The 21,407-nt window shown below is 46.5% G+C and overlaps 1 protein-coding gene across 3 annotated transcripts in view; it reads right to left on the minus strand.

Moving 5' to 3' along the window:
* Positions 1 to 21,407, minus strand: part of ano11 (anoctamin 11) — a 69,893-nt gene that overhangs the window by 14,726 nt on the left and 33,760 nt on the right. For all 3 annotated transcript variants that reach the window (XM_038773129.1, XM_038773130.1, XM_038773131.1), the window contains exons 10-19: positions 18,694 to 18,790; positions 17,246 to 17,389; positions 15,334 to 15,471; positions 14,176 to 14,274; positions 12,754 to 12,856; positions 9,277 to 9,388; positions 8,453 to 8,507; positions 7,217 to 7,314; positions 3,641 to 3,777; positions 1,077 to 1,282 (exon numbers count right to left, since the gene is read on the minus strand). In XM_038773129.1, coding sequence (XP_038629057.1) covers positions 1,077 to 1,282; positions 3,641 to 3,777; positions 7,217 to 7,314; positions 8,453 to 8,507; positions 9,277 to 9,388; positions 12,754 to 12,856; positions 14,176 to 14,274; positions 15,334 to 15,471; positions 17,246 to 17,389; positions 18,694 to 18,790 — 1,189 coding nt within the window. The remainder of the gene's footprint in view (positions 1 to 1,076; positions 1,283 to 3,640; positions 3,778 to 7,216; positions 7,315 to 8,452; positions 8,508 to 9,276; positions 9,389 to 12,753; positions 12,857 to 14,175; positions 14,275 to 15,333; positions 15,472 to 17,245; positions 17,390 to 18,693; positions 18,791 to 21,407) is intronic.

The following is a 21,407-nucleotide window of genomic DNA, read 5'->3' on the forward strand; positions in this document are numbered from 1 at the left end:
CCCTGGTCTGCCTTTTCGGAGAGTCAGAAAATAATCCTCAGCACTATTTTGAAGAGGAGCAGGACAATTCTCCTCTGTATCCTGGCCTATATTTATTCCTCCATCAACATCACTAAAACTGAATATCCAATCATGACATTGATGCTTGTCAGAGCTTCCAACATCCAGTTTGGCTACTGCTTTACTGATATTACAACTGTAACTACATTAAAAATAATTGAATTGATTGTGAAGAGCTTAGGGATGGCGAGATGCCAGGCTAGTTTGCTGGATGTGTGATTGGTCCCTCTTTTTTGTGGTGCTGGATGTCACAGATGGAAACTGCGGGAACTCAGGTCATGAAAGGCCCTGCAGTAATGCAAGTCTTTTCTTCCTTTTTAACTCCATTTGGAAAAGACTTCTGTGCACGGTGTGGGAGAAACAGGATGGATGTGCCCACAGCGAAATCCCCCGCCAAACTCACTGTCCAAGTTCATAGAAACTGTCCACTAGGCCAGGCATTTTCAAAGTCGGGGTCGTGACCTGCGGGTGGGTCGTGGGCGGGTGTCGAGAGGGTCGCGGAGCCGCACGCATTTTTCTATATGGTTGCGGACGTCATTTTGAAGGCCAGCTGGCATTGTTAAAAGCCGGCTCCTGCGGCTGCTGCTCGCGAATTTGTGCAATCGGAGATGCAGGAGATTTTTTTTTAAGTTCAATGTAATCTTCCTGCCTGAAGGAAGGTAGAGAGCACCTCCCCCCCCACCCCCCCCAAACGTCAATTGGAGTGAGATCATGAGGACCAAGTAGCTCACCTCTCGCATTAAAGGTAAGAGAAAATGGTGGGTTGTGACGTTCAGCCTGTGTGAGTTACAAAGGTCGGCTGGCGTGGCTCGCTAAGGTCGGCCAGCGTGGGTCCCGAAGGTTGGTAAAAATGGGTCCCCAGAAAAAAAGTTTGAAAAAGACTGCCCTGGGGTGAGGTATCGGAGGGCAGTAGGTGTCTGTTGAATTTCTCCCCCGAGCAACAATCACAGGGGGAGAAAGTTGGTGACGAAAGGGCGAGAGTTGGGTTAACCAATACAGACTGACTGATTACTCACATTAACAATGACGGAGAGTTGGGCTAATCCTTCGAGGATGTTAAACCAGACCCCGATGTTCTGAGCACGTTCTGCCACAGGCCGCCGGTATTCACACACAAACTTCTGAGCATCCAGACGAATCTCCACCCAGTTGTTGAGCAAAGCAAAAAGGGGAGCCAGTGGAAAGGCAGCCACAAAGATAGTGATAAAACCAAACTGCAGGACTAATAAGAGGAAGAACAGGGAGGGTATCAGCAACCTCAAATCTCTATGTGTCATTATGTGCCACTGCCATCCGTTACACAACATTCAGATGAACTTTTTAAAAATTGTATTAATTCATTTGGGCGTCACTGAGCTGAGCCAACATTAATTTCTCCTCCCTAATTGCCCTTTAACTGAGCGCTTTGCTCGGCCACTTCAGAGGGCTTTTACGAGTCACATTTGTGAACTGGATGGATTTTTAACGACGATTTCATGGTCATCATTCTGGGGCCTGGGGCAGCACGGTGGCGCATTGGATAGCACTGCTGCCTCACGGCGCTGAGGTCTCAGGTTCGATCTCAGCTCTGGGTCACTGACCGTGTGGAGTTTGCAATTCCTCCCAGTGTTTGCGAGGGTTTCGCCTTCACAACCCAAAGATGTGCAGGGTAGGTGGACTGGACTCGCTAAATTGCTCCTTAATTGGAAAAAAATGAATTGAGTACTCTAAATTAAAAAATATATAAAGTTCTGGGGGCTGGAATCTCCGATTTTGAGGCTATGTCCTCACGTCGTGCGGTGGCATTTTCAACCGGAAATTCGGCGCAAAGCGGCCACCGATTCTCCATTTGGTTGGGGACTAGAAGCCGAGCAGCTTAGAGCACCCAGCTCGAGCTGTCGATGCAGCTCGGAGAATTGCCGGGCCTGCGGCCGCGCATGCACACGGCTGCATCGGTCTGCAGCAACCGAGCCATACAACATGGTACTGGCCGCATGCGGACAATCCCCCCCCCCCCCTCCCAAACAGTGCCCCCAGCCCCTGACAAAGTTCTCCCTGCCCTCCCGCGACTCTGGTGGCGCTGGACTGACTACGCAGCCGCCACGTCGAGTTCCCGGCAGAGATCACGAGAGACCCACGCCGTCGGCAACTCAGCCGTTCGGGGGCGGAGCATCAGGGTGTGGGACTCAGGCCACGTCCTGAGGCCATCGATACAGCGCGCGGCGTACTCTGAGAGTACACTGCTTTGGAGGGGGCGGAGCATCGCGAAAGCGGCACCGCCCCCGATTTCATCGGGAACAGGTATTCGCCAGTCGATCGCCGAATGTGATTTCGGGGTCGGCAACCGGAGAATCCCGCCCCAGATTTTTATTTAATTCTCTGGGTCACTAGTCCAGTGGAGGGCCGGTGTTGCAAGCACTAGTAAAGTAAATTTTAGCACCATTTTTTATTTCACCGTACCCCATTCACACAGCCAATCCACCATTATTATCACCAAGGCAATCATAGCATCATCTGTTTTACAGTGTGGTATGTGGAGTAACACAGCATACTCGAAATCAGGATGATCATAAGCTGCACAACATTCTCTCCCAAAATTATAATGACATCTCAACCCCTGAATGTGTGGCTTGCTTGAACTATAGTCAATATTATCCTGAATAGCACAGCACATTACTGCATCGCCTGATCTCAGGGGAAACCTGCTGGACCGCACTGTCATTGGTAATTACCGGTTATTATTCACATCTGTTCAGAAAGTCCCATTTTCATTCTCTCCAGATCTTTGAATCATAGAATTTACAGAATCAGAATTTACAGCGCAGAAGGAGGCCATTCGGCCCATCGGGTCTGCACCGGTCCTTGGGAAGAGCACCCTACTTACGCCCACGCCTCCACCCTATCCCCATAACCCAGTAACCCCACCTAACCTTTTGTTCACCAAGGGGCAATTTAGCATGGCCAATTCACCTGCACTGTGGGAGGAAACCCACGCAGACACGGGGAGAACATGCAAACTCCACACAGACAGTCACCCGCGGCCGGAAATTGAACCCTGGAGCTGTGAGGCAGCAGTGCTAACCACTGTGCCGCCCAGGGGTGCGACGTTAGAATATATAGGTGGCAAATTGGAGTTAAATGTAGAGGTTTGCTGGATCTTTTACAGAATGTGAGTCTGTACCAAATAATGTATTGTCCTGGCTAAGACTGGATATTCTATTATCCCCATCATTGGATGCTATTTGTTATTACTGGTTATTATTATTTGATATCATTGGACATTAGTGACATAACTAGCTACCAGCAGATATCACTGAGCATCGCTATCTGTCACTGGTCATCAATGTGACTGGATACCACAGAGATAGACTAAATATCGCAAGTATTGGATGAAAATCATTTTCACTCTTTCACCACCTCTGAATATCACTTCTGTGCTATTTCAAAGAGATTTACCAAATATTGTGCACCTAATTAAATTAAAATTGTAGCTGTGGGTAAAATAATGTGTGTATTTTATTTCTATTTCTGCAGCCGTATTGTGAATTCCATTCTAAAACGTACACTCAAAAGAGATAAAAGGCTTGCTCCAATCACTCACCCATTTCCAGATACTCCTCAAACAACCCCTCACACGGGATGAGTTCATTGTCGTCCTCCCATCGTTTGGGCTCCTGAGAGATCTGGGAGCCCCGGACAATGGCCAGTTTGCGTTTCTGCCGCCAGGCCTTCAGTTTCCTGACAAATGCAACAACAAGCGGAAACAATCAATACTTTCAAAAGGAAATTGGATGGAGGCACTTGCAGGGCTGTGGGGATCCAGCAGAATAAAGTGGACTGATTAGATTGCTCCGTAGAGAGCTGGCCTGGGCTCAATGGGCCAAATAGCGCCTCCTGTGGTGCCAATGACGCTGTGATTCTAATGGAGTCATCACCGCAGTCTCTCCTCATAATGTGAAGAACTGCTGAAATTGTGGGTTACCGAATGCTGCATCACCAGTGAGCTTGAATTGGCTGTAAAAGGCCCATGACTTCCCTCACAAGAATGTCACAATCCATTTCCTCCAGTAAGAAGTCTCACCACACCAGGTTAAAGCCCAACAGGTTTGTTTTGAATCACTAGCTTTCGGAGCACTGCTCCTTCCTCAGGTGAAGGAGCAGTGCTCCAAAAGCTAGTGATTCAAAACAAACCTGTTGGACTTTAACCTGGTGTGGTAAGACTTCTTCCTGTGCTCACCCCAGTCCAACGCCGGCATCTCCACATCATTAACTCCATGACTAAGATATGTAATTGCCAGATCACTCGCAGCCCCCGTGAGTAGGCAGGACAATGTTTTTTCTTATAGATTAAGAAATACTTCAGAACGCGTCTTGACTTGTCTAAGTATTAGAAGTACAATTTCAATGTTCTCTAACCATCACAGCAAATCCATTATTTTCATTACAGGGGGGGGCGGGATTCTCTGATGGCGTCAACATGGCCTCAGGATCAGCAATTCTGACCCCTACAGGGGGCCAGCATGACACTGGGGCGACCCATGCCGCACCAGCTGCTGATTCCGGTGTCAGATGGGCGCCGCGAGTCTGCACATGCGCAGTGGGACCGGCGCGATTTCCATGCCGGCCCCTACGCAACATGGCGTTGGGCTCCAGGGGCCGGCGCGGAACAAAGGTGGCCTGAGAGACCGGCCAGCTGATCGGTGGGCCCCGATCACGGGCCAGGCCACAGCGGAGGCTGTGGTGGGCTGGGGGTGGGGGAAGAGGCTTGTAACTGCAGCTCATTACCGCAGTTTAGATTGGCCTTAGTGTTTTTGCTAGGGTTAGTGTGAGTAAGATTTGGGGGTTTGGGTTTGCCTCTTTGCTGTGTGTAGATATGTGCTTGGGTGTGATTCTGTTTGGGGACGGGGAGGTGGGAGGGTTGCGTGGCAGAGATAGTTTGCAGACAGTGACTACTGATTCTTTTTTCTTTTCTCTAGTTGGTGTGTTTGACGGCCACTCTGAATGGGACTGGTCCCTGTATTCTCGAAGTAATTGTTGGATGGAACTGGCTGACTCCAGATCGAGGGGGGTAGGAGGCCCCCAATTTGGTTGATCATCTGAAAGGTAAGAGGGTTGAACGGCCCAGTGAAAAGGTAGAGGTTATCTGCACACCTGAAAACTTGGGGGGGGGGGGGGGGGGGGGGGGGGGGAGACCCACGCAGACACGAGGAGAATTTGCAAACTCCACACAGACAGTGACCCGGGGCTGGGATCAAACCCAGGTCCTCGGCGCCGTGAGGCAGCAGTGCCAACCACTGCTATGGATGAGATAATGAAGCTCCTTCTCTGAGTACAAGAGCAAATACTTTCAGATTAAGCCCCGGGGGAGCGGGGGCCAATCTGAGAATGTTGCCTTTTCGCCTTGTCAGGTCTAGCTTTAGTTATCTGGGAATCCGAGTGGCCCATGATTGGGTCTCGCTCAATAAATTAAACTTTGCTAGTCTGTTGAATGGGGTCCAGTCTGACTTACAGAAGTGGGACAATCTTCCCCTTTCCGTAGTGGGCAGGTTCCACACTATTAAAATGAAGGTCCGACCGAGGTTTTTGGCTTTCTTTCAGTATCTCTCCTTTGTGCTCGAGTTCTAAGATTAGTGTCTTCTTTTATTTGGGGATATAATCCGGAGGGCATTTCTCCAGAGGGATAGACAGTCGATGGGTTGGCTCTGTCCAATTTGTTATTTTGTTATTGGGCTGCTACATTGAGAAAGTGCTGAGGGATCTGGGTTCCATTAGGGGACAGATGGAGATAAACTCTTGTATGGGCCCTAGTATGGGTGCTTTGGCAACTGCCTCTGTTCTCCCCTGCGAGATTTTCTTCGGGTCCGGTGGTCGTGTCCATCTGGAGGGTCTGGAAGCAATTCAGAAGCAATTTAAATTGAGCTCCTTGTTGTTGTTAGCCCCCATCTGTGGTGACCATCTCATTGTCCCAGCGTGCTTCGACTCGATTTTAAGGGCATGGGAGGGGAAGGGCCTGGAGAGATTTGGGGACTTGTCCGTGGAGGGAAGGTTTACCAGTTTTGAGGAGCTGTCAGAAAAATTTCAGCTCCTGCAACCAATTTGTTCAGGTTCTTGCAGGTCCAAAAGACTCTTTTCCCCCTGGCACCACCGTCCTTCTTGTTGAAGAGATTTATATCTTTGGCCGGATCTGGTGGGGGGGGGGGGGGGGTATTTTGGGTATTTATGGTCAGATCATGTCAATGGAATCGGCTCCAGTAGGTGGGCTGAAGTAAAATGGGAGGGTGAACTGGGCCCTAGTCTGGGTGACGAGGTGTGGAGCGAGGTTATTCGTAGGGTCAACTTCACGTCCTCCTGCGCTCGTCTTAGTCTGATCCAGTTCAAGGTGGTGCACAGAGCTCATCTGACCAAGGCGGGGGCGAGTGTTTTTCTTTCGTGTAGATGGCAGGTTGGAGAGGTGTTCTCGGGGACTGGGTAATCATACGTACACGTTCTGGTCATGTCCCCAATTGTTGAGCTTTTGGATCTCCTTCTTCAGCGCCATGTCAGCAATTCTGAATGTCGGGCTGGAGCCATGTCCACTGGTGGCCATTTCGGGGTCTCGGACTCACTTGCGTTGAAGATGGATGTTCTCGCCTTCGATTTGTTGATAGCTCGGAAGGGAGTTCTGCTTGGGTGGAGGACTCCTTGGTCGAGTGACCTCATGGAACTTTTATATTTGGAGGTCAAGTACACCTTGGGGTCGTAGAAGGGTTCTACCTAAGATGGCTGCCATTCATTTCCTTTTTCAAGGAATTAGCCACCATCAGTTGTTAAGGGGGTTTTTGTTTCAATTTATAAAGGGGCAAGAATTGGATATGTTGATTGCTGATTTTATTCTTTATTATATTGTTGTATTGTTTTGTGCTGTTGAAAAAGCTTTTAATAAAAACATTTTTAAAAAAAGCAAAGTTTGAAACTCTTCTGTCTCCTGGACTTTCAAAATCCAGTTTTGTTTCAACTGAATTTCAAACTTTTCCAAATCATCCACCCATGTTATGTGACTAATTTTTCCTTCTTGCATTGGGTAACACTGCAGAGGTAACTTGTCTGACAGTGCGCAGGATGCAGAATTCCCCAGTGTCCTCTCAGTTAGTCCTGGTCTGATGCCGAGTGTGATAAGGAGCTGGGAATCTCTACTCACGGAATGACAAACTCCTCAATGTTGCCGATGATCTGTTTCCCCACCATGATGATGAAAAGCTGCTGAGCGAGTTCGATCAGGCATCCTCCTGAGCCACACTGCCAGAATCAAAGAGGACAAGTCATTTCACACACACTGCAGTCTCTGTCAGGGTGAAATATTGCAGGACAGGTAGAAGAGAGAGAGAGAGAGAGAGAGCAGCGAGGAGGAGTATGAAGCAACCAAAACAGGTAAAATATTAACCGGCCAACTCCACAATTGATTTCTCAATAACTAACAAGCAAGAGTAAAAAGCAACATTATCTGGAAGCTTTGCTACCTGTATAAGGAGAGAGGGCCATGCTTGAACCTGGGGATCAGTGCTCTGGGTAAGATACAAATCTCCTCACTCAATGATCTGGTGAAAGCTGTTCCCTACCCACACCAACCCACATTACTTTCTGATTGCTTCAAGCATCTTCTCCCGGCTGTTTGAGATGCATTCATTGTGTATCATTTCTCCCTGTGGAACATAGAACATACAGTGCAGAAGGAGGCCATTTGGTCCATCGAGTCTGCACTGACCCACCTAAGCCCTCACTTCCACCCTATCTCCGTAACCCAATAACCGCTCCTTACCTTTTTGGTTACTCAGGACAATTTACCATGGTCAATCCACCTAACCTGCCCGTCTTTGGACTGTGGGAGGAAACCGGAGCACCTGGAGGAAACCCACGCAGACACAGGGAGAACGTACAGCCTCCGCACAGACAGTGACCCAGCAGGGAATTGAACCTGGGACCCTGGCGCTGTGAAGCCACAGTACTATCGCTTATGCTACCGTGCTGTTGTTCTCAACATCAAGGGATCAAGTGTGCAAAAGGGAGATAGGCCTTGCCTAACCCCCTTTACACTTTCAAACTAGTCCCATCTATAAAATGCAAGAGGGGAATAAAAATGAAAAGACTGAAATAAAGCTGAAAATGCAGGAATTTTTCTCTTTGAAAAAGAAAAGACAGATAAATGTTTCAAGTGTGATGGTGCGTCAGTGAGAGAAACAGGATGGACTCTTCATTCCAGTATATGGGCCACTGAGGTGATCCCCTAACATCGAGGAATAGGAAAGAGTCTCAAAGGTGTGGCCCTGGAATGCGAGTATATGTGCCTCCCTCTATACGGAACGCAGTCACTTCCTCAGGAAAGGAGGAGGGAATTAGGGGAAAATAAATGGTCCTATCCCGATGGTCAGGTACTTACATCCTCATTCCTCATCCCAAACAACTTTCCATAATGTCCTGGGTAACCCACAAACCTTAGGAGAAGCAAACAAGAAAATCTTTAAAAGAGACATTCAGCATTCAGTCACAGTTTTCCATTTACATAGCGCTTTTATTTCAGAAAGATTCCTGAGGCGTTTCCCCAGAGATATAATCAGGTAAAAGTAAAGGCGGGCAAGGTGACAAGGATAGGAAGGAGTGAACCCATGAAGCGATTTAAACATAAGGAAAAGGATTTTAAAGTAGAGGTTTGGGGGACGAGGTACTGTATGCCAGAAAAGATAGGAATGCTACATGGACCGAACTCAGGGCGATATGGGATATGGGCAGCCGAGTTGTATATGAGCTGAAGGAGGATGGATTGTGGGAGACTAGCCAGGAGAGTATTGAAATAATTGAAGTAAAAAACAGAAAAGGCTCGACAGATCAGGAAGCATCTGTGGAGACAGACAGAGTTAACAGGGGGTGATTTTGTTAGCCGTCAGCAAGATCGGAGACACGGGCAGAGAATCCTGGGAGAATCGGAAAACACGATTCTCGCCGTTGAGATTTTCAGATTTTCCACGCCTCTCGCTGATGACGTGACGAGGTTCACCCACCCCCACCCCACCACTACTAGAGGCCAGACTTTCAGAAACTGACACGTATATCCAAATCCATATTAAATATGTCTTTCTATTCTGGCACTTACTCATTTTCAGTTTCAATATAGTGGCATGCTCTGGAAAAGAGCCAGAGGTTATCTCCAAGGATCAATACCTTCTTATTTGAACCCAAAACTATTTATTTACATTTTTCACTCACCTGCCTTTGACAAATGCCACGTAGAATGGAGAGGAATAAAAGTTCACAAACTGGAACACAAACACTTTAAAGGTGAAAGCATCGTCAAACTGCGTCTGTGTGCGGTGCATCTCTGAAAAAAGTCAGAAAAACAAGTATCAATATGTAACCTGGGTGCATGGATGAACATGTGAGCATTTTCCTATTTGTGCATGGGATGCGGACATCCCTGGTAAGGCCAGTGTTTATTGCCCACCCCTAAATGCCCTTGGGAAGGTGGCGGTGAATCATCTTCGTTCTGGGGCTGCTACACTCGTGTAGTGAAGGTACATCCACAGCACAGTTCGGTAGGAGTTTCCAGGATTTTGTGACAGTGATGGTAAATGTAGAATCATAGAATCCCTACAGTGCAGAAGGAAGCCATTTGGCCCATCGGGTCTACGCTGACCTTTGGGAAGACCACTCTACCCTAGGCCCAATCCCCCACCCTAAGGGGTAATTTAGCATGGCCAATCCACCTAACCTGAACATTTTTGGACTGTGGGAGGAAACCCAAGCCGACTCGGGGAGAATGTGCAAACTCCACACAAAGGTCAGAATCGAACTTGGTGCTGTGAGGCAGCAGTGCTAACCACTGTGCCACCATGCCGTTGGCACAGAGAAGCAAAGTGACGGACGGCTGCTTATCAATTCTCTGTTGAATTAAATGCAGACATCTGGCTCTTTATACAAATTATTGGTTAAGTCGTGATGAGTCTGCTGCCCTTGTCCTTCCAAGTGATAAAGGTTGCAAGTTTGGGAGATGCTGTTAAAGAAGCCTTGGTAAGAGTTGGTAGTGTAGATCGTAAACACTGTTGCTACTGTGCGCCAGTGATGGAGGGAGTGAATGCTGAAGAAGATGACAAAAAACCAGAACAAACTTCTGTCCAGGGAAAGCAGGACAAATCCAACCAAGCCAATGACGGCCCCATTGATCTACTCTCAGTGACCAGCAAATTGACGGAAGATGTCATCAACAGTGTTATCAAGCAATACTTACTCAGCAATAACCTGCTCACTGGCTTAGTTTGGGTCCAGCCAGGGCTACTCACTTCCTGACCTCATTACAGCTTTGGTTCAAACATGCACAAAATAAATGAACTTCAGAAATGAGGTGAGTGACTGTCCTTGGCATTAAGGCAGCGTTTGACCAAATGTGGCATCAAAGAGCCCTAGCAAATCTGGAGTCAATGGGAATTGGAAGAAAACTGGTTAGAGTCATACTGAGCACAAAGAAAGATAGTGTGGCTGTTCGAGGTCAATCATCTCAGTCCTGGGACATCACTGCAGGAGCTCCTCGGGGTAGTGTACTCGACCCAACCATTTTCAGCTGCGTCATCAATGACCTTCCTTCTATCGTAATATCAGAAGTGGCACAATGGTTAGCACTATTGCCCCACAGCTCCAGGGTCCCGGGTTCAATCCCGGCCTCAGGTGACTGCCTGTGTGGAAGTGGAATCTGCACATTCTCCCTGTGTGTGCGTGGGTTTCCTCCGGGTGCTTCGGTTTCCTCCCACAGTCCAAAGATGTTCACGTTAGGTGGATTGGCCATGATAAATTGCTCCCTCGTATCCAAAAGGGTAAGTTGGGTACAGATGGAGATGTGGGCTTCCAAGGGCTGGTGCAGACTCGATGAACCGAATGGCCTCCTGTAAATTCCATAATTCTGTAACCTGGCCCTCTGCAAACATACTGTACATGTGACACTTGTGCAAATTCAATTTTTCACTGACCTTTTCAGTCTTAATTCCACCAGTTCCTCCTTGAGATTTCTGAAAGATCAGGGCCGTATTTCTCATCGTACAGCATTTTTAATTAATGATCTACCCAATGGGAACTGGTCACTGTAGTATAAGTCTGGCACATGCGGAGCTTTTAAAAAAAATTTAGATTACCCAATTATTTGTTCCAATTAAGAGGCAATTTAGCATGGCCAATCCACCTACACTGCACATTTTTGGGTTGTGGGGGTGAAACCCACGCAGACACGGGGAGACTGTGCAAACTCCACACGGACAGTGACCCAGAGCCGGGATCGAAACTGGGACCTCAGCGTCGTGAGGCATCTGTGCTAACCACTAGGCCACCGTGCTGCCCTCGGCACATGCAGAGCTAACGTGGGACTGAGTACAGGAATGTAGTACTGCCTACACACTGGTGTAAGAGAACACATGACCCACTTTCAAGCGTCCATCTAGTGTGTCACAAGATGGAGATATTAGCAACTTGGGTCCAGAAATGGTATCGAAGATATAGTAGGCAATGTAGAGGTTAATAGATTAAGGGAAAAACTGCTAGCATGGAGTCAGAGGGATACGCCCACATCTGGCCTGAGTTACATTGTCCCATTCAGACTTAAACTCCTTCATAGGAATACATAGGCTGTCCCTGTTCAGCCAGGATGATCCACTCAAGAACCATTGTCCTTTGGGGCACTCTTGTTTGACCAGCAATTAGCCCATTACAGAGTCTAATATTTTGTCCATAATGGGAGGTTAGTTGCATATCAATAGCATTTGTTCTTTTGTATAAATGGGAATGGGAAATCAGACAGCCAAGATAACGATAATGGGTTCAAGTCTGGATATTCCAGCAGAGAACCTTTGTCTGAGGGGCAGGGTGGAGCTCAGAGAGAGGAAGAATCCTGTTTGAACTGGTGGGGAGGATAATCTGACCACCACAGAGAGAGGTCGTGGAAACTGTCCCAGAGACAGGCTTCTGAAAAGGGTTCTGAAAGAACGTCACTAACAGAAAAAATATTGCTTCGTAAATGCAAGCATCATCTTTGCCTACCTGTGTAACTGGAATGAGAGCTGCATTTTCATTTGATGTGCTATTTAATCAGAACTCGTGTGCTAGAATTAATAAACTACATGTAATCTGTTATTGTTAAGGTTGAAATTTAAAAGTTGAAATATTGTTTTTTCTTTTGTTTTAATAAAGTTTGTTTCGAAAATAGCCACCCCTGTTTATTATGTTATCATTCCTGGAACAAATCAATTTCTCCGCAGCGCATTAAAACTTAAAAAACCGTTGCGGCTCTGGTCCAGTATCTTAGCCACTGCTGAGAGCTGATCAGGCGTCCGTAACGAGTGTTGGACAGAGCTGTGTGCACATACAAATATGGAGACTGCTCATAGCGTGAACCCTATGCTGCATATAGGTCCAAAACTTTTACAGTTAACAAATACATACAGTTAGCCTACTTAAGATTATGAAATCTTTACTAAGGTTTGAACTGCATCCAACACCCTACCACAGTTACAATCTAGAGTGTAATTGTAAGCATGGTGTCACTCGGGATCTATAATGGGGAAAGGGGTTGAAAGCATGTGACCGAGTTTAATCTGACTTGTGTCTTAAGAGCCAACTGAAAGGGGTAGAGTCATTGACATATTTAAACTCAATAGGGTCTGATTTTGAATTCACTGTGTTAATGGCTTGAGATAGTTTCCTTACCCCATCTGGTGAGTTGTTCTGCCAGTGAAGTGTAGACCTGGCCCATCAACAGGATGAGTATAAGGTTTACCAAGGAGCTACTGATGTTTGCAATGTTTCCAGCCTGTTAGGGATTAAAGTAACACACGGAGTACAGCCTCAATATATGCAACGTAACAACGATACATGAAGAATAGACAAGTGGATGAGGAACCAGAGGGCTGCCTCCACCTGTGGGACTGTTGCCCAAAAACAGTTAGCACATTGGGGGGGGGGGGGGGGGGGGGGGGGGGGGGGGGGAGAGAAAATTGGATATTACTTCTGCGTGAGAGGGGCTGTCTTGGTGATCTCACCAGCACATACTTGCAGCTGCAATATTCGAAGGAGCCCCACCTTGCACCAAAGATTTAAGAAGCTGCAGGATCTTCTGCCTGGAGATGAAATCTGGATATCATGAATCGAGAGTTGCCATAGTGGGAAAATGTCAGAAGTGACATTTATTCTTAGCAAGAGTGAGCCAGATTACAGAGCAGTTGACACATGAAAATAGGTTACATACGTAAGCAAAACTTAATGACCACCCAACCTCAAGAGACTAATCTTCCACCAGTTCTCCACTGCAGATCTGCATGTTTAATCTCGAGGCCATGTGTTTTACCCAAAGGCAGGGGCATTTCCATTGTCCAATCTACCACCGCAGGTGGCTTGCCCTTAAAAGTTTTCTCATGCAAGTGGTACACACTATCTTTGCCTCAAACTGTTCAATTTACAACCCTTCTATACATCCACAAAAAGCCTTCATAGCCAGGCCCCAACCTCATTTTATCCCTGAAATCTGCTCCAGCCCTGTTTCCTCATTGACCACCGTGCCTCAGACTCCGGCCTCTGTGCTTCTTCCTTCTCTTGTCAGATTCTCTTTGCATTCTTCTACCCCCTCCCAAGTCCGTTTTTAATCTCTGGCCGCGTTTAAAAACCTCACCAAAATCCATTTTCATCAATCATCCCTCCAAAATCTCCAGTCTCGTAATTCTGCCATTGTTGTCACTATGCTAACTTATGCAGCATTGTTCACCTGAAAAGTGGAACATTAAGTGCAAGTTGTTGATACTGCAAGTGCAGATAAATGCAGCACCTTCCATTTTAAATACCAGGTGTCGGCCTTGGTCATTTACTCCTTTGTTGAACGGCATGGATTAAATGCACAATTGTGCTCCCTCTGCACTGTTCCACCAAGCACAACATGGTACGGTACAGCATGTGTTAGATGCAAAGTAAAGCTCCTTCGACACTGTCCCATCACACACGCTCAGTCAGGTGCAATGCAGAATAATGCTCCTGCAGGGGAGCTTAATGCACGTGGGTACCTGCACACGCCGTATTGGTTCTAACTGTTTTAAACAACGCACAGCAGTTAACACACAGGGTGGGTTATTCTTCTCTTACCTGGGTCATTAGAATAGTGTTGCCTGTGTGGTACATCATCACACTGATAATCCCACGATACATGATCACCGTCACCAGGAAAATCATCACTACGCACAGCTGGGCCAGGCAGGAAATATGTGAATTGGAAAGAGTGATGATCACGGGCAGAATCAAGGGATAGGCAGAGAGGACAGTAACAGTAAGATAAAGGGAATAAGAAATGGAGGATCAAGGAAGAGGGAAAGGAAGGTAGAAGAAGGAGAAAGTGAATGAGAAAAGAGAGTGGAGAGGAGATATGAAACGCCAAAAAGGGAGGATTGAAGGAGGGAACATAAATAACCTTTAGCATTTCCTCAAAATTATTAGAAGCATGAAATAAGAGACCAATTTAAACCACCCAAGCCCAACAAGCCTCCAACACTTCCCATTTAGCCAAACGTCCTATCACTCTCCTTAATCCAACACAAACCAATACCCTGCAGCATCCCCAATAAGTATGCACAACTCATGATGCATCCCTTAAACCAAGAGTGTTCTTTCCCAATAATGGAAACACAAGGTGAAAACTGTCCTACGCCCAGCACTGTCTTAGTCTGAATGAGCACGAAAGAGGTCAAATTGCTTATCTTTGCCTCGGACACTGTGTTGGGGATCAGAAACTATTGTGACTCAATTGTCAAGAGCATGTGCAGAATTGTAGTGGATTTGTGGCAAAGAAAATGGAAGAGAAGTAATTCAAACGCTTCCCTATACTTATTTACATAAGCTCCACCTTCCATTTTAACATTCCAAGGATGGTATTATTCATACACTGTGGTGTCAGTTGAGGCATTTACTTCTCATACCGATTCTGATGCCACTCCCAGCTTTGGTTAAGTGAGGTGGCTCTGTTGCCAGCAGTTCTGGGAAAATCCACCTCTGCAGTACAACAACAGAAATATGTGCAGCAGGCAGGAAGAACGGCCACTATTTCCCTGGTTGCTTGCTTGCCAGGCCTGTCCACATTTTCACGAGTTTCTGAACAGGCTTCCACCAGCAATTGAAGAAGGATTGTCAGAAATGAAAGTCCTTAATTCTTGGCAAGCCAATGCCCACAAGTCTGAGTCTGGAACCCAGTATTGGACAGATAGAAGCACTTAAAGGTTCATTCTTTCTAATAAATCTTCCCCCCCTCACCATAATTATAATAACCATCGATCCAGTGATGATTCGGGACAGACGGTCTTTCTCTGGGAAATACGGCTCCTTGACCCCAGTTACTGGATTGTGTTCCATCATTGGAGCCATTGCTGCAAACTCAGGCCTGGGTCGCTCCTGCAGGAAAAGAGCTGTTGTTAGAAAGTAGATCGGAGTAGCTGGCCGTAACTCCCTGAGGTCTGGTGTCATCGCCCTTCATTTCACCCTGCTGTTAATACCCAGTGCCATTTCTGCTTACAAGCATTGAAAAATAATGGCATAAGTAATCAGTGAATGTTAACAGTGGTCCAAACCTTGGCATTTGATAGCAAAACCATTGCCAGCAAATAGAACACAGCCAAACAATAACTAAACAAAGTCATGTACCTACTCTCTTCTTTCCTACTTTGGAAGCACTAGTGGAGGCAGTCACATATACAAATTCTCTCATCACTCAGCTTCTGGATCTGGCTGAATCATTTCCTCTCCTTACAAGGTATATTGTAAAAAAATTATAAATGATGTCAGTTTGTCTTTATTGCCTTCTTGGTGCCATTTGCCCCTTCCATTTGGTTCACCGAAGGGTCCCAAGTGCTTCCCAATGGATCATGTTTATTGCACTTGGAGAGGTTGGTTGGATCATCCGGCGAGATTTTCCCCAGAGATTGGCAAAAGCCAGTGTCGGGCGGAAAAGCGGCGTTGAAGCCGCCGAGAGCAATGGAGGCTTTCTCCATCGTTTAGTCTGAGACTTTGAAAACAAACTTCCAGGGGTGCGTCCCACAACATATCGCCAGCGGGGCAGCCTCTAGCAACTTAGTCTGCCGAGGATGGGACGCCATTTAAAAAAAATTAATTTAGTGTAGCCAATTCATTTTTTCCAATTAAGGGGCAATTTAGCGTGACCAATCCTCCGACCTTGCACATCTTTGGGTTGTGGGGGCGAAACCCACGCAAGCACGGGGAGAATGTGCAAACTCCACACGGACAGTGACCCAGGGTCGGGATCGAACCTGGGACCTTGGCGCCGTGAGACTGCAGTGCTAACCACTGCACCACCGTGCTGCCCCTGGGACGCCATTTTTAAAGGCCAGTCCAGCGCAGAGAGGTCAAAGGAGCTACCCTGGAACCCCCACCGTACTTCTGCCTCCGAAGTGCCAGGGGGTAGTGCCAGGGCATGACCCTCTCCCCAGAGCACTGCACTCACCTGAGCTCCCCTGGGAGGTCTGTTCACCAGGGAGAGGCCTTGGGAGACCAATCAAGATTCACAGCACTCTGCCACCACACCACTATGGGTGGATTATCTGATTGGGAGGGGGGGCGGGGAGAAGATTCAGGGGTAGGGATCTGAGAATTATATGTTAATATATTCAAATGATGTTCCCGACGTTCCATTCCCGTTATTGAACCCTCCCGACACAGTCGGGAGTGGAAAGTCCCAACTATCATCTCCTGGATGCAATGCTTAGTGTAAATTTGAGTCAGTACGCTGCTCCCAGAATACACCAGCTGTCTTTAGCTATCGGAAAGTAAACTATTTCACTCGCACAATATTGTCAGCCACCACTTCCGGTTATTATCACTTTGCAAAATGTTTTTAATCTTACTTACAGTGCTTTTGCTTAGAATAAGCTAGTGCTCAGGAACACAGTGGCTGTTCAAACACCCATCCACGAGCCTACTGCACCTTTCTTCCATTGGGATGATTTTCATGTTGGCTTCGCATCATTCAAATCATCTCAAAAGATATGAATAATTACCTACAATTTTTCTATCAGCATATATGTTGAAGTTGTATATGATTTGAAGATTTAAAGGACAATTAAGATTTCAAGGATCTTGGACCTAAACAAAACAGGACTGAACTTACAGACTGAATCAATGGATACAACTTTTAAAATTTTTTTAGCCTCACCTCCTCTTCCTCAAAGTTTATGCAATCCCAGTGATGTGCCAGAGTGGCATTCTTCCGCTTCCAGTACTCCAGAAAGGTTACTGCCCAGAAAGACATGAAGATGCTGAAGAAGACAGTGCCAGAATGGTCAAAGAGGTAACCCAGCTGCAGGGATCAGAAGTGATGAGACAACAAAAGACAAATCAGGGTTACCCTATTTCTCATTAAGAGTGCAAATCTTTAAGGAATGGATCTTATGGTTATAACTGAACTCTGTTATATTGACCAATGCTGAAGCTATAACTATCAGGAAAGTGAAGAGGCTGGGGCACATTTCTCTAGAAAAGAGAAGGCTGAGGGACGATATAATAGAGGTCTTTAAAATTACGGATTGTGTACACGTGTGGGGGAATCCAGGGTTTTAAATGCAAGATGGTCACTAATCAAGTCCATTGGAAATTCAGGAGACACCTCTTCACCCAGAGAGTGGTTAGAATGTGGAACACAGTGCCACAGGAAGTAGCTGAGGTAAATGGGTTCACAATCTACATTGATGAAACAAAGGGCAGCAATGAGGGATAGACAAACCTCCTTCATGTTCACGCTTTCTCACACTTCTCCTCCCTTGTTTGGAGTGAGAGAGAACTCCAGTGGCAGGCAACAACCAGCATGTCCACCTAGCAAGTGAGTCCATTCCTGCTGTTAGAGGGATTCTGTACTGTTTCACAGATAGGGTAGTCCTGTGGAACTTGTATGGAGTTTGGTCATAGATCAACGATGATCTCACTGAATGATGGAACATGTTCAAGGGCAAAATGGGCTATTCGTGTCCCTACATGGACAAGTAGATTGCTATTTATTCATCACCAGACTGTCCTCAGGCAACAATTAGCCTTTTGTGATATTTCTACAATTAAGATGCTTCATGGACACAGACAGGAAAAGCTTGGGGACTGACAGCACACAATAAAATAAAATACTGAAAAAAGAATACTTGGAGCCAAAAGACTCTGTGTGGAGTTGACCTAATGATGGTACAAAAGCAGGTAATTGAACAACCACATGCACCAGGATATAAACATATCCATGCAAATAGAACCATAGAATCATAGATTTCTACAGTGCAGAAGGAGGCCATTTGGTCTGCACCTACCCTATGTAAGAGCATCCTAACTTAGGCCCACTACCCTGCTCTAACCCGGTCACCCCATAACCTACACATCTTTGGACCCTAAGGGTCAATTTAGCACGGCCAATCTACCTCAATGCACATCTTCGGACTATGGGAGGAAACCGGAGCCCCCGGAGGAAAGCCGAGCAGACACAAAAAGAAAGTGCAAACTCTGCACAGTCACCCAAGGTCGGAAATAAACCCGGGTCCCGGGCGATGTGAGGCAACAGTGCTAACCACTGTGCCACTGACGGTGGCAAATGGATATAAATAATAACCATAGTTTTAGCAGACTTACTTTAGCTATGGAACAGATCTCAGAAATATTCCAGGTGTCACAGGTATCACAGAGAGGACACATGCGGTAATAGTTGCTGATGTTACAAATCTCTTCTCTGCAAGAAGCAAAACACATGATCAATCCATAGGTCTGAGTGCACAGTCTCGTTCTCACACTACATGCATTTTAAAAAATTAATTTAGAGTACCTAATTCATTTTTTTCCAATTAAGGGGCAATTTAGCGTGGCCAATCCACCTACCCTGCACATCTTTGGGTTGTGGGGGTCAGACCCACACAAACACGGGGAGAATGTGCACACTGCACACGGACAGTGACCCAGGGCCGAGATTCAACCCCGGGTCCTCAGCGTAATGAGGCAGCCACATTACATGCATATTCTGCACGGTTCTTAATCAACAAGGGACAGTAACTGGTAACATGGACTAAATCCTTCCCTTTTCCCCCCATATGATTCACTGCCCCACAAAGTTTTCTTGCAACTTTTCCTGAGATAATGAACCAACCTGGTGTACAACTTCCACAGCAGCCACTCTTGGGCACTTCACTGAAATGGCCAATCGACACGCGCAAGATTAAATACTGAGAGCGGGTTACTTTTTTTAAAATTTAGATTACCCAATTATTTTTTCCAATTAAGGGGCAATTTAGCGTGGCCAATCCACCTACCCTGCACATTTTTTTGGGTTGTGGGGGCGAAACCCACGCAGACACGGGGAGAATGTGCAAACTCCACACGGACAGTGACCCAGGGCCGGGATCGAACCTGGGACCTCAGCGCCGTGAGGCAGCTGTGCTAACCACTAGGCCACCGTGCTGCCCCGAGAGCGGGTTACTTGACCATGGTGCCCATTCAACCATTTCAAAACCTATCCTCACCTGATATGTATACACTTAAGCACACAAAGCCAACTGGGATTGCCAGGTAATGATCAGGAGCAGGGTCCCGGTCTGGTATTCTTCGCCCCAGGAGCTTTGAGGCAAATTGTAGCATCCTCTTTCCTTAATGAGTTAGCTTTTTCTTATTTATTTATGGGATGTGGGTGTCACTGGCTGGGCCGGCATTTATTGCCCATCCCGAATTTCCCTTGAACTGGGTGGCTTGCTAGGCCATTTCAGAGGGCATTTAAGAGTCAATCACGTTGTTGTGGATCTGGAGTCACATGTCTGACCAGATAAGGACAGCCGAGCTGGCAGATTTCCTTCCCTGAAGGACATTAGTGACCAATGGTTTCATGGGTCATCATTAGACTTTCGATTCCAGATTTTGGCGGTGGGATTCGAACCTGGGTCACTGAAGTATTACCCCTGGTCTCCAGATTACTAATCCAGCGACAATGCCACTTCAACGCTGCCTCCCCATCAAATTAGCTAATTTAGCACAAACTGGGAGTCACAATGTCGGCTTCCTGGTATGCTTGAATTGGCTCTACTCTGAGCAGTGCACATGTCCACTGAGTTACCTGGCCGATTCTCAGATTCTTATTCTACTTGCCCAATATTTTCAACATTTGATAATTCAGCACACCTGAATCTTGTCTCTGATAAATATAGAACCTTTATGGTGTTATTATGTTTCCTCATCTTACAAGCCTTCCTTACAATTCTCCACGGCAAATGCTATTCAGTGAAGCTTTCTATTAATTAGTTAATTAATAACAACATTTCTTCTTCTTCTGTTCCTGATAGAATCCTTAAGAAATCAAAGTTGCCAACCCACAGCTTATACTATGGCTTTATTACAGGGCTGGGTGAGGAGGTCCGCCCCAAGTCTAAATCAACTGGAACAGGGTTGAACCCCACATTGCTGTTGTTATTCTGAACCACATGCTAGCTGTCGAACCAACTGATCTAATCAGCCCTCCCAAACATTTATCACATCTATTACCAACATTCACTACGTCCTCCTCGATTCCATGAGATTGCATTTAAAGTCTTGAGGAATTTTATCAAAAACCTTTTGAAAGCATTCACATGCAAAATCCATCACTCTACCATTGATGGAACCATCAATTCACCAGACACGTGCTTTCCGATATGAACAGTGGTTTTAATCTACTTACTACAGAGTCAGCCTGTTACCCGTTGATGAACTCTCGGTGAACTGCAGGCTGACTCTGGACAAGGGTATTTATACAGCAGTACAAGGGGGAGGAGTCATGGGCGGAGCCAAGGGTGGAGCCCCGTACAAACTCCTGAGCATTCCCAGAGCTACTCCCCCTAGTGGTCGGATAACACTACTGCGCTTACAAAGATACAGTGTGAATTACCAAGTTACATTCACCACAACCATCATCCATTTAATCAAGTCACATACTCGGGCTATTTTGATAAATTTCTGACGGTGACCTGCCTTCATTCTCACTGCAGGTAATTAGCCATAGTCCACAAAGTACCGCAGGCAGCTGCCTCCATCAAAGAGAGGTAAATGCTTGAGGGGCAATACTCCACATTAAGTGTGAGGCAAGGAGAGGGAGGCTTCCAGGAGCTACCACCACAATCGATATGGGGATCAAATCCTTGCTGTTGGTCTCATTCTGCACCTCACTCTAGCAATCTAGCCAACCCAGTAAACCCGCCTGGCTCTTCCAGTAAAATCAACTCTACTATTTATCTAATTAAAGATGTGAAGTTGGAATTTATAGAACCTTGCTTTTGACCTTCTTAGAGTTTGCATTACATTCTGCTGCTTTCATACTAAACCTCTGTCTG

Source organism: Scyliorhinus canicula, chromosome 16 (genome assembly GCF_902713615.1).
Source record: "Scyliorhinus canicula chromosome 16, sScyCan1.1, whole genome shotgun sequence".
NCBI lineage: Eukaryota > Metazoa > Chordata > Chondrichthyes > Carcharhiniformes > Scyliorhinidae > Scyliorhinus > Scyliorhinus canicula.